The 16,421-nt window shown below is 32.9% G+C and overlaps 1 protein-coding gene across 1 annotated transcript; it reads left to right on the top strand.

The window, feature by feature from the left end:
• The first annotated feature begins 15,324 nt into the window (after positions 1–15,324).
• On the top strand, positions 15,325–16,367 carry LOC142632272 (early nodulin-like protein 21). The gene is made up of 2 exons (XM_075806701.1): positions 15,325–15,526; positions 16,039–16,367. Exons 1-2 carry the CDS (start codon positions 15,325–15,327, stop codon positions 16,365–16,367), a joined length of 531 nt encoding a protein of 176 aa, XP_075662816.1.
• The last annotated feature ends 54 nt before the right edge of the window (positions 16,368–16,421 follow it).

Raw genomic sequence — 16,421 nt, forward strand, 5'->3', positions numbered from 1 at the left:
AGGGAGAATAATTGTCTTTTTTTTGAGAAACTGAGAATAATTGTCTTTGACTCATTGTTATCTGTCCTTGTTACTTTGTATGTATTTAAAGTGAGTAATTAAAAATAGGAGGCAACAGAAAACTAAACCGAAAATTCCATTTCTTTCCTCGTTCTTGGAGATTAGTGATTAGTCATCTCGAATCGACTACAATTCCATAAAATCAACTGGGACAGATCACATTGGAGTTCTAAAGTAGAAGATAGCGAATCAAGTTAATTAACATTTTGTAGTATCATTCTCATTATTGTTATCAACTTTTTGTTTTGCCCTCCATCTTAATTTGCCTTCCTCAGGATTTTTTAATAAGCAATTTATCTTCTTTAGGATTACCAGAAAAGAGTACCATTCTACCTAATTTACCAAACACATTTACTAATAAAAAAATTGAGGATTATTAGAAAAGAGTGTGCTACAATTTGATAACAACTTTGAGCAGTTGGGGGAAAAAAAAGGGTTTTCTTGAATGGATAGGTACATATCAATATAGCTCTTATAAGAGTTTGACTTACATCAAGTGCTCTACTGCACAGATTGCAGCACAATGTGGCACGTCCAGTACACTAGAGCACTGGACAGAAGCCTTACTCATTTACTCCTCTCACAAAACCTTTATTGCTGCATCCAAAGATTATCTGAAGAATTAGAAAATTCCAAAAATCAAATCAAAAGTTTGATCAAATCGGATACAAAGACCCAACCAATCAAAAATTGACATAAATCAGATGAAACAAATAAATAATAGTTCTCTGTATTAGTCTAGCAATCCTCAAATTTCTATCTTGTATCAAAATTAATTAAATAAATAACAACTAATAGAAAATAATTCTAATTGAACTCAAATACCAATCTCTATCTAATTTCAAATCTAACCCTTATCCAAATAAGAGTCTACAACTATCCAATTTCTTATAAAATAAATACAAAAAACTAAAAATATTGTCTATCTAATCTCTATCTAATTTCAACTACAAATCTTCAAAGATTGTCCACTAACGACCCTCGGTGTTTTGCCCAATGTAACAGAAAGTAAAACAGGGGGAAAAAAAAAAGAAAAAAGGAAAAAGAAGAAGAAGAAGAAGAAGCAACTTTCTAAGGCACCTTAGCACCCCAAATGCTCTTCAACTATAAGATCACCGTTGCAACTTCAATATCACAGAAGATCACTGTTGACTATATATGTAGCATACTAACAAGACCACTATTGTAACTTCAACAATAAGATCATTGTTGCAACTTCAATATCATAGAAGATATGAACTAGTGTAGTTCACGACCATGTTTGGGTTGTCTGAGTTTAAGTCGAAGATAAAAATGTGAGAAACAAGGACTTTAGTGACGATGAATGTTTCACAATTTTCTATTCTTTCATATAATGGGTGTTCTGTGAAATCTAGGTTATCAGCGGTTTAATAAAAAAAATTTATATAAAAAGAAATGCTGTCTTAATCCACCCACAAGTTCTCCTTCTGGAATATATATTTCCGATTAGGTCTTGAAACTTTAAAAGTCGCAAAGAAAATTTGGAACAGTACTTTATCTACTGTCTCCTAGATGAACAAAATTTGGACAAGACCTGCAAAATATGGGGGGGAATTGCAATAGGTAGAGCAACTGAATGCATGAAACCCGATGCATAATGCAGGAAGAAGTACAAATTAATTTCATACTTTCTACTAACTTATCCTCTATTTGACCCGATAGAAAGTTGAATACAACAAATCAAACAAGACAAGAACACAAACAAATCCAGTAAGCGATCATCTACAGCCACAAAGTCATTCAGGAGGTGTAAAATGCATAGAACTTTGTTGTTTCATTGTAAAAAAATGTGAAGAGTGTAAAAAGTGAGAATAAAATTGTCTAATACATAATTGACTATATATGTAGCACACTAACAAGATCACTGTTGTAACTTCAACTATAAGATCACTATTGCAACTTTAATATCACAGAAGATCATTGTTGACTATATATGTAGCATACTAACAAGATCACTGCTGTAACTTCAACTATAAAATCACTTTTGCAACTTCAATATCACAGAAGATATGAACCAGTGCATTTCACGACCGTGTTGGGGTTGTCAAAGTTTAAGTCAAAGGCGAAAACGTGAGAAACAAGGACTTTAGAGATGATGAATGTTTCACAATTTTCTATTCTTTCATAAAATGGGTGTTCTGTGAAATCTGGGTTATCAATGATTCTATAAAAAAAAAAAATTATATAAATAGAAATGCTGTCATAATACACCCACAAGTTCTCCTTCAAGAATATATATTTCCGATTAGGTTTTGAAACTTTAAAAGTCGAAAAGAAAATTTGAAACAATGCTTTATCTGTTGTCTCCTAGATGAACAACATTTGGATGAGACCCGCAAAAGATGGGGGGAATTGCAATAGGCAGAGCAATTGAATGCATGAAACCCAATGCATAATGCAGGAAGAAGTACAAACTAATTTCAAACTTTCTACTAGCTAATCCTCTATTTGACCAGACAAAAAGTTGAATTCAACAAATCAAACAAGACAAGAACACAAACAAATCCAGTAAGCTATCATCTACAGCCACAAAGTCATTCAGGAGGTGTAAAATGCATAGAACTTTGTTGTTTCATTGTCAAAAAATGTGAAGAGTGGAAAAAGTGAGAACAAAATTGTCTAATACAAAATTGACTATATATGTAGCATACTAACAACATCACTGTTGTAACTTCAACTATAAGATCACTGTTGCAACTTCAATATCACTGAGGATCATTGTTGCAACTTCAATATCACAGAAGATAACTTCAATATTACAGAAGATCACTGTTGCAACTTCAATATCACAGAAGATATGAACCAGTGCATTTCAGGTCCATGTTTGGGTTGTCTGAGTTTAAGTCGAAGGTAAAAAAGTGCGAAACAAGGACTTTGGTGATGATGAATGTTTCACGATTTTCTATTCTTTCATAAAATGGGTGTTCTGTGAAATCTAGGTTATCAACGATTCTATAAAAAAATTTATATAAGAAGAAATGCTGTCGTAATCCACCCACAAGTTCTCCATCTAGAATATATATTTCCGATTAGGTTTTGAAATTTTAAAAGTCGCGAAGAAAATTTGGAACAGTGCTTTATCTGTTGTCTCCTAGATGAACAAAATTTGGACGGGACCTGCAAAAGATTGGGGGAATTGCAATAGGCAGAGCAACTGAATGCATGAAACCTGATGCATAATGCAGGAAGAAGTACAAACTAATTTCAAACTTTCTACTAACTGATCCTCTATTTGACCAGACAGAAAGTTGAATACAACAAATCAAACAAGACAAGAACACAAACAAATCCTGTAATGTATCATCTACAGCCACAAAGTCATTCAGGAGGTGTAAAATGCATAGAACTTTGTTGTTTCATTGTCAAAAAATGTGAAGAGTGGAAAAAGTGAGAACAAAATTGTCTAATACAGAATTGACTATATATGTAGCATACTAACAACATCACTGTTGTAACTTCAACTATAAGATCACTGTTGCAACTTCAATATCACAAAGGATCATTGTTGCAACTTCAATATCACAGAAGATCACTGTTGCAACTTCAATATCACAGAAGATATGAACCAATGCATTTCACGACCATGTTGGGGTTGTCTGAGTTTAAGTCGAAGGTAAAAACGTGAGAAAAAAGGACTTTAGTGGTGATGAATGTTTCACGATTTTCTATTCTTTCATAAAATGGGTGTTCTGTGAAATTTGGGTTATCAGCGATCCTATAAAAAATATTTATATAAAAAGAATTGTTGTCGTAATCCACCCACAAGTTGTCCTTCTAGAATATATATTTCCAATTAGGTTTTGGAACTTTAATAGTTGCAAAGAAAATTTGGAACAGTGCTTTATCTGCTGTCTCCTAGATGAACAAAATTTGGACGGGACCTGCAAAAGATGGGGGGAATTGCAATAGGCAGAGCAACTGAATGCATGAAACTCGATGCATAATGCAGGAAGTAGTACAAACTAATTTAAAACTTTCTACTCACTGGTCCTCTATTTGACTAGATAGAAAGTTGAATACAACAAATCAAACAAGACAAGAACACAAACAAATCCTGTAATCTATCTTCTACAGCCACAAAGTCATTCAGGAGGTGTAAAATGCGTAGAACTTTGTTGTTTCATTGTCCAAAAATGTGAAGAGTGGAAAAAGTGAGAATAAAATTATCTAATATAGAATGGACTATATATGTAGCATACTAACGACATCACTATTGTAACTTCAACTATAAGATCACTGTTGCAACTTCAATATCATTGAGGATCACTGTTGCAACTTCAATATCACAGAAGATCACTGCTGCTACTTCAATATCACAGAAGATATGAACCAGTGCATTTCAGGTCCATGTTTGGGTTGTTTGAGTTTAAGTCGAAGGTAAAAAAGTGTGAAACAAGGCCTTTAGTGATGATGAATGTTTCACGATTTTCTATTCTTTCATAAAATGGGTGTTCTGTGAAATCTGGGTTATCAACGATTCTATAAAAAAATTTATATAAAAAGAAATGCTGTCGTAATCCACCCACAAGTTCTCCATCTAGAATATATATTTCCGATTAGGTTTTGAAATTTTAAAAGTCGCAAAGAAAATTTGGAACAGTGCTTTATCTGCTATCTCCTAGATAAACAAAATTTGGACAGGACCCACAAAAGATGGGGGGAATTGCAATAGGCCAAGCAACTGAATGCATGAAACCTGATGCATAATGCAGGAAGAAGTACAAACTAATTTCAAACTTTCTACTCACTGATCCTCTATTTGACCAGACAGAAAGTTGAATGCAACAAATCATACAAGAAAAGAACACAAACAAATCCAGTAAGCTATCATCTATAGCCACAAAGTCATTCAGGAGATGTGAAATGCATAGAACTTTGTTGTTTCATTGTCAAAAAATGTGAAGAGTGGAAAAAGTGAGAATAAAATTGACTATATATGTAGCATACTAACAACATCACTGTTGCAACTTCAATATCACAGAAGATCACTGTTGCAACTTCAATATCATAGAAGATAACTTCAATATCACATAAGATCACTGTTGCAACTTCAATATCACAAAATATATGAACCAGTGCATTTCACGACCATGTTGGGGTTTTCTGAGTTTAAGTCGAAGGTAAAACATTAGAAACAAGGACTTTAGTGATGATGAATGTTTCACTATTTTCTATTCTTTCATAAAATGGGTGTTCTGTGAAATCTAGGTTATCAACGATTCTATAAAAAAAAATTTATATAAAAAGAAATGCTGTCGTAATCCACCCACAAGTTCTCCTTCTAGAATATATATTTCTGATTAGGTTTTGAAACTTTAAAAGTCGCAAAGAAAATTTGGAACAGTTCTTTTTTTGTTGTCTCCTAGATGAACAAAATTTGGACGGGACTTGCAAAAGATGGGGGGAATTGCAATAGGCAGAGCAACTGAATTCATGAAACCCGATGCATAATGCTGGAAGAAAGCACACAGTTGATGATTTTCTTCTTCGAACCCAATGACAATGTAATTACTGGATGTACTGACTGTTATCATAACTAGCTAAATTCCCGCATGATGTGCGGTGCAACTTATTGTTAGTTTTCTCCAATATTTCAATAAGTTTGCCAAGAATTTTGTAGGTTAATTGGTTGGCACCTCAATTTCCAATAGAGACATTCATGATTCATATCCCCAAACTATTGATGAATAAAAAAATTTTTGAATAAATTTCACTGTAAAAATTGTAATCTTTAGTTATTTTATAGACAAAATAGAAATCACACTATATATATGTGTTCACAAATTGAAAATTGCATGATATAGTGGTTAATGTAGATATACATGTTTCATGCCTCTAAAAAAATGCATATATCCTTCAATCATTGTATCTCGTATAAATTGTAGAAAAATTATATTAAAACACACACTATATATTACATGTGACTGAAAGGAGTTAGGAAATTTAAAGGACTAAGATTTATTTTGTGAATTCACAAATATTTAATTTTTTATGGCTCTTGTGCCAATTGTTGTCAAAGCAACTAATAATGAGTAAGAATGTCATATTCTAAATTTATTATTATTATTCCAACTAAAAATGATCTCTTATATAGAATTTGTAAAAATTATCATATAAATTCATTTTATATAAATAATTAATGATATAACACACTATATATTACATGTGACTGAAAGGAGTTAGGAAATTTAAAAGACTAAGATTTATTTTGTGAATTCACAAATATTTAATTTTTTATGGCTCTTGTGCCAATTGTTGTCAAAGAAACTAATAATGAGTAAGAATGTCATATTCTAAATTTATTATTATTATTCCAACTAAAAATGATCTCTTATATAGAATTTGTAAAAATTATCATATAAATTCATTTTATATAAATAATTAATGATATAAGCATTTACTCTATTGGCTAATTTAATGAACTAATACTTTGATATAAATGCAAACTTTGTTAATTTAGAACCCTACATAAAGAGAACTTCAAGGAATGCTCCACGTGGCATAATCTCGTACTCTCTAACATGAGGTCTCTGCTTTTATATATATATATATATATATATATATATATATATATATATATATATATATATATATATTGATTGATTGATTGATTCTTATCCCATTGAATGGAAGTGGCATCCTCATAAAGGCAATACTGGCCATCCATTCCTTGGTGGCAATGTCAAATGCATATGCTTTGGAAAAAAGGCCAAAGAAAGAGATCGTAGATTCCCTAACTGCATTGTTAAAGGAAATGAACCCTCTTCTGATACAAACAAAAGGTGATGATGACGAAGGTGATGTGATGTAAAAGGTGATTATGAGGAAGGTGATGATGAGGAGCCAGAGGAGTCAAAAGGGTAATATGTGGGAGGTGATGATGAGGAGCCATAGAAGTCGAAAGGGTGATATATAGAAATGAAAAAAGGTGGGGGAGGGAGGGGGGACCAGTCCTGAATTGCAGGATCATATACCTCAAATGAAGGTTGGGGAAGATTATCAAAAGGCTCAAATGGCAATCCAGCAAGTGCATATAATTTCCCCTTGACTTACACCAATATAGGGTTTGACTATCCCGCTGTGAAGTTTTTAACAGCAACATAGTCTTGGCTCTCAAATCCATTTGCAGGATCAAAGGGATCAAACGGAAAAATGTCTTTGCTAAATTCTACTTCCAAACCAGATGCCTTGAATCCATTTGCAACCAATATTTTTGGACCAAACAAAGCAGAATTCATCCAATATGGAAGATTTTCACCTCCAAGATCTGCAACTCTAGACAAAGCCTCCCAATTTGAAACCAATAAGTCCCCCACTTTAATTCCATAAACCGAATGAGGTGCTTCACTGCCATGAAACGAGATGCAAACAAGTAAAACTCTGCTTCTATCTACCTTTTCTAAGGTCGATTCAAGTGACATATCTGCCATAGTCATATCCCTAAAATTCAATTAGAGAAATCAGTAACTTTCAGTATTAGAGAAAAAAAAAAAAAAAAAACAAAACCCACAATCAATATATGAGTCAATGAATTGCATTATGAATGAATCAATATATTGGAATAAAAGTAAATAACTTCTACATCGAACTTCAACACCATGTTTCTATAATATAATGCTACTAGGGCTTGAACAAGTGGTGTTTTGTAACTCTACTTGTACTCTTTCTTTTTGGCTGAGTGGAATAACAATCTCTTTTTTTTTTTTTCCCCTCTAACTAAGTTCAAGAGGAAGTGGAACTTTAACTGTCAAGTACTATAATGCATGCCTATTTTTCACCAAATTCACTTACCACAGCTCCTTGGATAAGTAATTTTGTGTGAATAAAACAAATATTGGAAAGTGGAAACCCATCTCTAATTCAGTCCCATTAATCAAGTGTTTGTGTATAACTTGATATTGAGCATGCACATGAATAACCACTTTAATGAGCGTTGACTTCTCTTACTGCAAGAAAAAGAGTCACATTCTTAGTTTTTTTTTTTTTTTTATAAGTAATAATCTTTATTGATATAAAAAAGGACACCTAGTACCTGTTTGGGTAATAATAAAATGGAACACGTCTGCGTCTACATCTGCGTTTCCCTTTTTTTTGCGTTTTGTGGTTGTGGTGGTTTTTCCAGTGGGTCTAGTGCACTATTCACGGGACCCACAAACCTCTTTTTTCAACAAAACTTTCATTAAAAATGGGTCCCACGACACTATTTACACATTTAAAAATTATTTTGCTATAGTGTTTTTAGTTTTCAGTAAAATAAGCGGTATCCAAACACACCCTAGTACATCGGGAGTGTACAAAGTCAACAATCAAGAATAAAAAGGACAAGAATAAAAAAAAAATGTTTGGTTTTGCAAAGCAGACAACCAATCCAATAAAGTGGTTATTCATGTATGAAATTTAAACCCTAAATTAATATTAATATATGAAATTAACCATAAATTAGTACCAATATATAAAATTAACCCTAAATTAATACCAATATATTAAATTAACCCTAAATTAATACCAATATATGAAATTAACCCTAAATCAAACCCTAAATTAATAAATCAATATATGAAATTAAACCCTAAAGAATTGCAAAGATGGAAAACAACTAACCTTGAAAGAGTCTGAGGGAGAGAGTCAATACTTTAATTAGACAAAGTTGATATATGAAAGTAATTCCTAAATTAAACCCTAAATTAATATCAATATATGAAATTAAACCCTAAAGAATTGCAAGGATGGAAAACAACTAACCTTAAAAGAGTCTGAGTGAGAGAGTCAATACTTCGATTAGACAGAGTTGATATATGAAAGTTAATATCAATATATGAAACTAACCCTAAATCAAACCCTAAATTAATAAATCAATAAATGAATATATGAAATTAAACCCTAAAGAATCGCAAAGATGGAAAACAACTAGCCTTGAAAGAGTCTGAGTGAGAGAGTCAATACTTCGATTAGAAGAATTGGGGAGATGCAAAATGCGAACTAACGAGAGAGCCTGTGTTTGCATGTGAGAGAAACTGAGAAAGTGAAGAAAGAAAAAAAAATAAGAAGAGAGATAGAGAGAGTCTTGAATATGCGTGTGAGAGAGTGAAAAAAAAGAAGAAGAAGAAGAAGAAAGAAGTGGGAATATTAGCACTAGTCGTAGCGTTAAGGGTTGTCAATGGGCCAGCCCATTTTTACTTGGTCTATGGGCACAATGGGCTATTAACTAGTTAATGGGCCGGCTCAAGTTGGGCCGAAAGAGAAAACTCCAACTTATAACCCTGTCTATGGGCAATGCCCATTTTGTCTTTAACAAGCTGGGGTACTGGGTTGGGCCTAATGGGCTACCCATGAGCTTGTGTTAGCATATTATTTTTATAAAGAAATAATCAATTTTTTATAAGGGAATAATCGATCTGTTTTTTTTTTTTTTAAAAATGAAAGAATCAAAGAATTTAATACTTAATTACATTTTTTTTTTACAATCAAATCTATTTAATTTTTTGTTTTTTTGATGAAACCTTTTTTATTTTTTTATTAAGGCTTTAAATGGTTTTTTTTTATCATTAATAAAAAAAAATGTCAAATGGTCAATTCAAAGTTGCTAGACTACTAGGAAAATATATATTTAGTAAACTAAGTTTAGCAGAATCACTTTAAATATCTTAGTGGTTGGGGAAGTTCTCTTAAAAAATTCATTTATAATATCTCAAGATTCTCTATACTGGCTCAAGATCAATCCTTTATACACTTCCTATATATTTTTGTTATAAATTCTAAATTATTGCGTGACCTAATTAAAACCAACTTCAGCTACTTCTTAAGAGTCTTAAATATATATATTTTTTTGTTTCTCAAAGAAGAGTCTTAAATATTTAAAAATGAAAGATGAATCGAAAGAATTAATTTCTTGCTATAAAAGTATATATTATTTGACATTTAAGGAAAAAGAGACATCATTTTTTATAGTGGAACTGTGGAAAAGTGCGATATAATTCTAATCACAAGTTCACAACATAGGCACTACAAAAATGCAATTATTATTAGACTATACTTGAAGCCAATTTTTTTTTTTTTTTTCTTTCTTTTAAACAAGGAGTCATAATTAAGTGAAAGATAGGGTGTTGAGGCCAAAATGTAATTGAGGATTTGGGCCTTAAAGGAAGGGAAATTCGGCCCAATAAGATGGAAAAGGAGATTTGAAGGCCCAAGGAGGTCCAGTAAGGAAAAAGAGAACAAAAAAGCAAAGGAGTCTGTGGAGATAGAAGATTCAGGCCCAGGACGTGGATGGGCTCTCTGGGCTCAAAGAAAGGATCCTAGAAAGGACGCGGATGGTTCAGGAGATGACATTGACATGGGGGAAGACACGCACCTCAAAAGAAAGGAAACAAAAGAGGTCCTGTCCAGATCAAATCCTTGGACCCAGGTAGCGATCATAAGGATAGATGGGGGTCCCATGACCAACGCCTGATAAGAAAGACCAAGAACCAAGGATCTCAGACGAAGCAGAGGGGGTGAAAAAATGGTAACAGACTCTTGACATTTCTTATTATTCTATGTGTTTTGGATGCAGTAAAAATGGTTTTGCTGTTTCTGAATTTGACTAGCTTCATAGCTGTGAGATGACATAATGTGACCATGCATGGTGGTGGTATCCTGGTATAGGATAAATTCATGTGTGCCTTTCAGATTGCCAGTGGGGAACACATATGGCGGCTACTTTCCATTTCCGCTCAATTTCAGCTTTTACATGATATTTTTGTTAAACCCCTTTCATATTGCCAATCTTTGTTTATGTGATATAGGAGGAAATTAAAGAAAGACGACAAATACAAGTGCACTTTTCTAAAGTTCATGTATTCTTTCTGAATCTCCTTGATTGTCTTTTTGATTTTTGATTTTTTTTTTTTAGTCTCATGAAGATGTTATTTAACTTGGTGTATTGCTTTGTTATTTGAAATCCAAGGAATGTGATTGTGCTTTTGTCCTTAACTAAATAACTCGTTCCCAATTTGTTATATATCGTGCTTAAAAGGTGACAAATTAGAGTAATCAACTTATGTAACATCCTTTTTATCTGCTAGTTTTCGAGGTCCTTATTACAAAACAAATATCCATTATACGTGCCCAAACAATTAAGCTTTTAGTGTTGTTTGGACTAAATATGGTAATAGGATGGTTTAGGGTCGGATCAGAAGTACCTTGTACTTTTTCATCTCTAATGAGTGGACTTCAATATTAACAAGGTGGAGACGAAAGAGAAAGGAAATAAAATTATAACAATACAAGAGAGAAAACAATTATTTTGGGGATGATAAGAGAAAATGTTATAAAAAAAAAAATTTATAAATTAATAGAATATGTAAAAAAAAAGGATTAAATTATGACAAAATTTAGTTACAAATTGGTTGTATCTTAAAAATCAACCTTACTCAATATCTTTTTATTGGAGGTGAATTTTGACAAATCTACTATTGGATTACATTTTTTTCTTATATCCTCCATACTTGTAAAATTTCTAGAAAATTAAAGATCAATAACTATGTCATTAATAAATTATTTAAATTGCAAGTTTTTATAGTTTAAAATTATGCATAAAATATAATTTTATAGATTATAAAGTAAATAATATTTGATTGGCATAAAATTTAACATGTGTATTAAGAGCTTAAAGTACATACAATCCAACGAATAGATTTTTAAAATATGTAGTAATATTTATGATATTGAGTAAGATTATAACTTTAGGCTACAACTAATTTTGTAACTAAATTTTATCCATTAAAGTATATGCCTCATTGGCTCTTCAAGATAGGGAAAATTTGCTTAAGTAGGGTAGGTCATATAGGATCAGGAATATTTGTTACCCATATGATGCTTGTAAAATTTTTTTGGCAAAATAGAAATGTTTGAAAGTTGTCTTGGGAAATTTCCTATTTTGAAAATGTTGTCTTAATTGTCAAAATAATTTTTAAAATGGTATTGTTAAGTAATAATAGCCGTGATGTTTGCCAAGTGATAATAATGTTGGGTTTGTCAAGAATTTTGTTGCTCAATTGATATTTTTTTGTATTTTCAACAAAAAAGTTCAAGGTTCAAATCATCCCACCTCTTGATATTGAAATATTAAAAAAAAATAGTGTTGATGAAGAGGTGGGGTGAAAATAAAATCCAAGGTTTATTAAATATTTGAGCAAAGAGTTGATGAAGCTAGTGGTTAACAAAATATGTGTTTCTTTGATTAGTATTGTTCGGTTTTTCTTAGGGTATATATATTCATGGCAATCAATATTGTAAAAGATCTAATGCACCCCCCCCCCCCCCCCCCCACAAAAAAAAACGCAACTGTTGGTGATTGCAATGTTTGGAATTAGAAGATTGACTTCAAAATATTAACGCAGCCTGCTTGCTCTATAAAATGATTCAAACTCTAGTAGCTAATATTGAATAATTCCCTAGCCATGATTTACTAGGAAAAAAAAAGGGGTCAGTCATGTCCTTGTGAGGTGTGACTGACCTTTTTTAGTATAAAACAAAGTCTTATTCCCTATCAAATTTAGTTGATCCTCATCAATTTAGTTGATCCTCATGTGACTTTGGTTGAATTTGATTTGCCGAACTAAACAAGTTCAAGTTTCATTCAAGTCCTATCAGTGAGTTGGGTGAGACAATTCTGCTTTAGAAGGAGATTCCGAAATAATCATCAATGCTCTAAAGAATATATGGTGATATGTTTACATTTGTTTTTAATTGGTCATTTACCTAAAGACACCTTGTCTTATGTAAACTCCTCTCATACCTTTAAATAAGATAATGTATTTAAAAATGCCTTAACTATCAGAGCTAGATTATCTTTTTTTATTTTTAGTTTGGATGAAGTCTATTTCTCCAAAACATTGTCAATTTTGTTAACACTGATCTATTTGCTATCTGAATAAAATATCATTGACAATTTTTCTAAAAATAAGTCCTATAAAAAAAAGTTCATTTATCAAGTGCCAACACTACAAAATACGGGGTCTATAGCCGCGTTTCAAAAATGCGGCTATAGACCCTGAAAACGCGGCTATAGACCTGAAGCCGCGTTTTCTATGGCCGCGTTTACAACCCCGGCCTTAGTGGCGCAGCAACAGACCCTGCGGGTCTGTAGCCGCGTTTTTAAAACCGCGGCTACAGACCAGACCTGAAGCCGCGTTTTTTAAAAACGCAGCTACAAACCTGCTTTGAGCTGCGTTTAAACCGCGGCTATAGGTCTTTTTAAAAACAAAAAAAAAATTTACTGGGGTTTTTTTTCCCCAAAAAATTCAAAAATTCAGCTTTTTTTTTAAAACAAAAAAAATTTTCTGGGTTTTTTTTTCCCCAAAAAATTCAAAATTCAAACAAAATTTTTTTTTAAATTAAACACAAACTCAAAAAATTTAAAATCAAACACAAACCCAAAAATTTTAAAATCAAACACACCCATAAAATTCAAAATCAAACACAATATACTGACAATACAAATGCAATGTGCTCCAAAATATAACAATACAAACCATGAATCTCCTCTCATTCAACAAAACCAACCCAAATTTAACACTAAATTCATTCAAAGAACACAAAAGCTCAAGAACACAAACCTATTTAAACATAAGCACAATATCAACAACACAATAGCAAAAATAACTTCTAGCAAAAGTATAATACTCATAAAAAAATTAGAGAATTTTTACCTCAAATAGTAGAGATGAGTGAGCCTTTAGCTTTTCTTATGAAGTTTTCCAGTGACCCTTGCTTGAAAAATGAAGTATATGGTGGTGTGGAGTGTACCGGTGTGTGCGTTGTGTTGAAAAAAAAAAAAGAAGGAACGAGAGAAAAAAAGAAGGAAAGAGAGAAAAAAAGAAAGAAGAAGCAGCAGTAAAGAAACAAAGAAAAAAAAGAGAGCAGTGTTGGAGTGAAGAAGGAAAAAAAAAAGAAAAAAAAAGAAAGGAGAGCTGGGCGTGACTTGCAGAGAAGAAAGAAAGAAAGAACTGAAGAAAGCAGACAACAATGACCAAGAAAGAAAAGATAAGAAAGAAAAGATAAGAGTGGGGGTAGGTGGGAAAGTGGGGTTCTGGGTTTTTTTAATGGTGTTATCTATAGCCGCGTTTTTGAAAACGCGGCTATAGCCCCTCTCTTATGTTAAAATATCAATTTATTCGGATGCACGTACAGCTCATCCTTTTTAAAAATATATATATTATTTCACTGGACCTATAGCCCCTCCCTTATAAAAAAAAAAAAATTTATTCGGATGCACAGGTAATCTTTTTAAAATATATATATTATTTGACTGGACCTATAGCCGCGTTTTTAAAAACGCGGCTATAGCCCCGCCCTTATATTAAAAAAAATTATTCGGATGCTCAGGTTATCAGCGTAAAAAAATATATATGGACCTATAGCCGTGTTTTTGAAAATGCGGCTATAGCTCCCCCTTATATATATAAAAAAAAAAAATTTATTTGGATACACAAGTCATCTTTTTAAAATATATATATTATTTGACTGGACCTATAGCCGCGTTTTGATAAACGCGGCTATAGTCCGGACTTAAAACGCAGCTCAAGACACTAGAAACGCGGCTTTAGACCTAACCTATGACCGCGTTTAACAAAACGCAACTATAGGTTGGGTCTGAAGCCGCGTCTCTAGGAAACGGCGCTATAGGTTTGGTCTATAGCCGCGTTTCTTTTAAACGCGGCTATAGGTCAGGTATAGCCGTGTTTTTCATAAACGCGACTAAAAGACGCGGCTATAGTGCGCGTTTTTTGTAGTGCAAGATTTTTGTTGTGCAACAGCCTATTGATATTTTGAATGAAAATTAACTTTTAAATCCCTTTTTCCTCGTATTATAACCATCAAATTACCATTGAAAAAGAAAAGAAAAATAGGGTTTCATCCAAGTGATTAGACCAACTGACCCATTATCCATGATTGTTGGCAACGTGGGAAAACATTTCCGCTTCAAAATTACTAGTTCTTGAATATCGATTAGAGGAACTGACCAAGTCAAAGAAAAAGCCACAACCTCCCACTACCTTCATGTCCATCCACTCTCTCTCATCTCAAGCCCTACTTCACACCCACGCTCTCTGGCGGATTCCCCTTATTATAAGCCAATATCACAACTCCCACTATTATTACTCACATATCACACCCTCAAAACTCCGTGTTTACACTCAACTGATCTCTTCCCGTAGCATATATCCTAGTCTCTTTTGAGAGCCTTTGCAAAGGCTTCCAATGGCTTCTTTCTCCAAGAGTTCCACCACAGTTCTAATTGTGTTCTTGTTTACCGTATTCTGCTCTCTTCACAATTTCTCAGTCTCTTCCTTTGAGTTCGAAGTTGGAGGCACCCATGGTTGGGTAGTCCCACCAGCCAATGACAGCAAAATCTACAATGACTGGGCCTCAGAAAACCGCTTCCAAGTTGGTGACACTGTCCGTAAGTATATATACACAAACATGCATTCACAATCACATGCACAAACATGCGCTCACAATCACTTACACTTAACTAGTTTGATGTTTATGGCGCATGTTTTCAGTAGGCCTATATAAACACAACTTTTTTCAAAAAAATTATGAGTAGTGAACAAAAAAGATGTGTCAATGATGATCTCATGTGAAATCAATAACAATTTGCTAAGGTATGAGAAGGTTGTGAAAAAGTGTTGGGTTTATAGCACTTCAAACATGCATTCATATACTATACACGTGTTTAACTAGTTTGATCTTTATATTTTCAGTGAGTCTATATACACAATTTTGTTCATAATTATTGATGTGTAGATAATAAAATGGTATCAATAATAATCCATATAAAATTTAATAACAATTCATCACTTTAGTAGGTTGCAAAAAAGTTGTGAAATATATTTCTTATCAATGACAATGTACTTCCTATATATTTTATTTATTTATTTTGGTGTTTGTGTTTTATTTTTGTAAACACAGGTTTTAAGTACAGGAAGGACTCAGTTATGGAGGTGAATGAGACAGAGTATAAGAGGTGCAATTCCTCTCACCCCAGCTTCTTCTCCAACAATGGGAATTCAGTTTTCAGGTTGAATCAGCCGCGTCCTTTCTACTTCATCAGTGGAGTATCCGGGCACTGCGAGAAGGGTCAGAGGATGATCGTAAAAGTGATATCACATGAGGAAGAGTCTCCATCTGGTGGTGGCAAATCATCATCTGGTTCCCATGTTGCAGTTTCTTCACTTGGAGTCTCTGCATTAGTCTTTCTTCAGTTTGTGTTGTCATTCGTTGCTTCTAATGTTATATAGTCACCCTAGTGTTATGCTAGGTGGGAAGTTATTTAGTTCTATTGTCCAGTTTTT

Source organism: Castanea sativa, chromosome 1 (genome assembly GCF_040712315.1).
Source record: "Castanea sativa cultivar Marrone di Chiusa Pesio chromosome 1, ASM4071231v1".
In the NCBI taxonomy this organism is placed as follows: domain Eukaryota; kingdom Viridiplantae; phylum Streptophyta; class Magnoliopsida; order Fagales; family Fagaceae; genus Castanea; species Castanea sativa.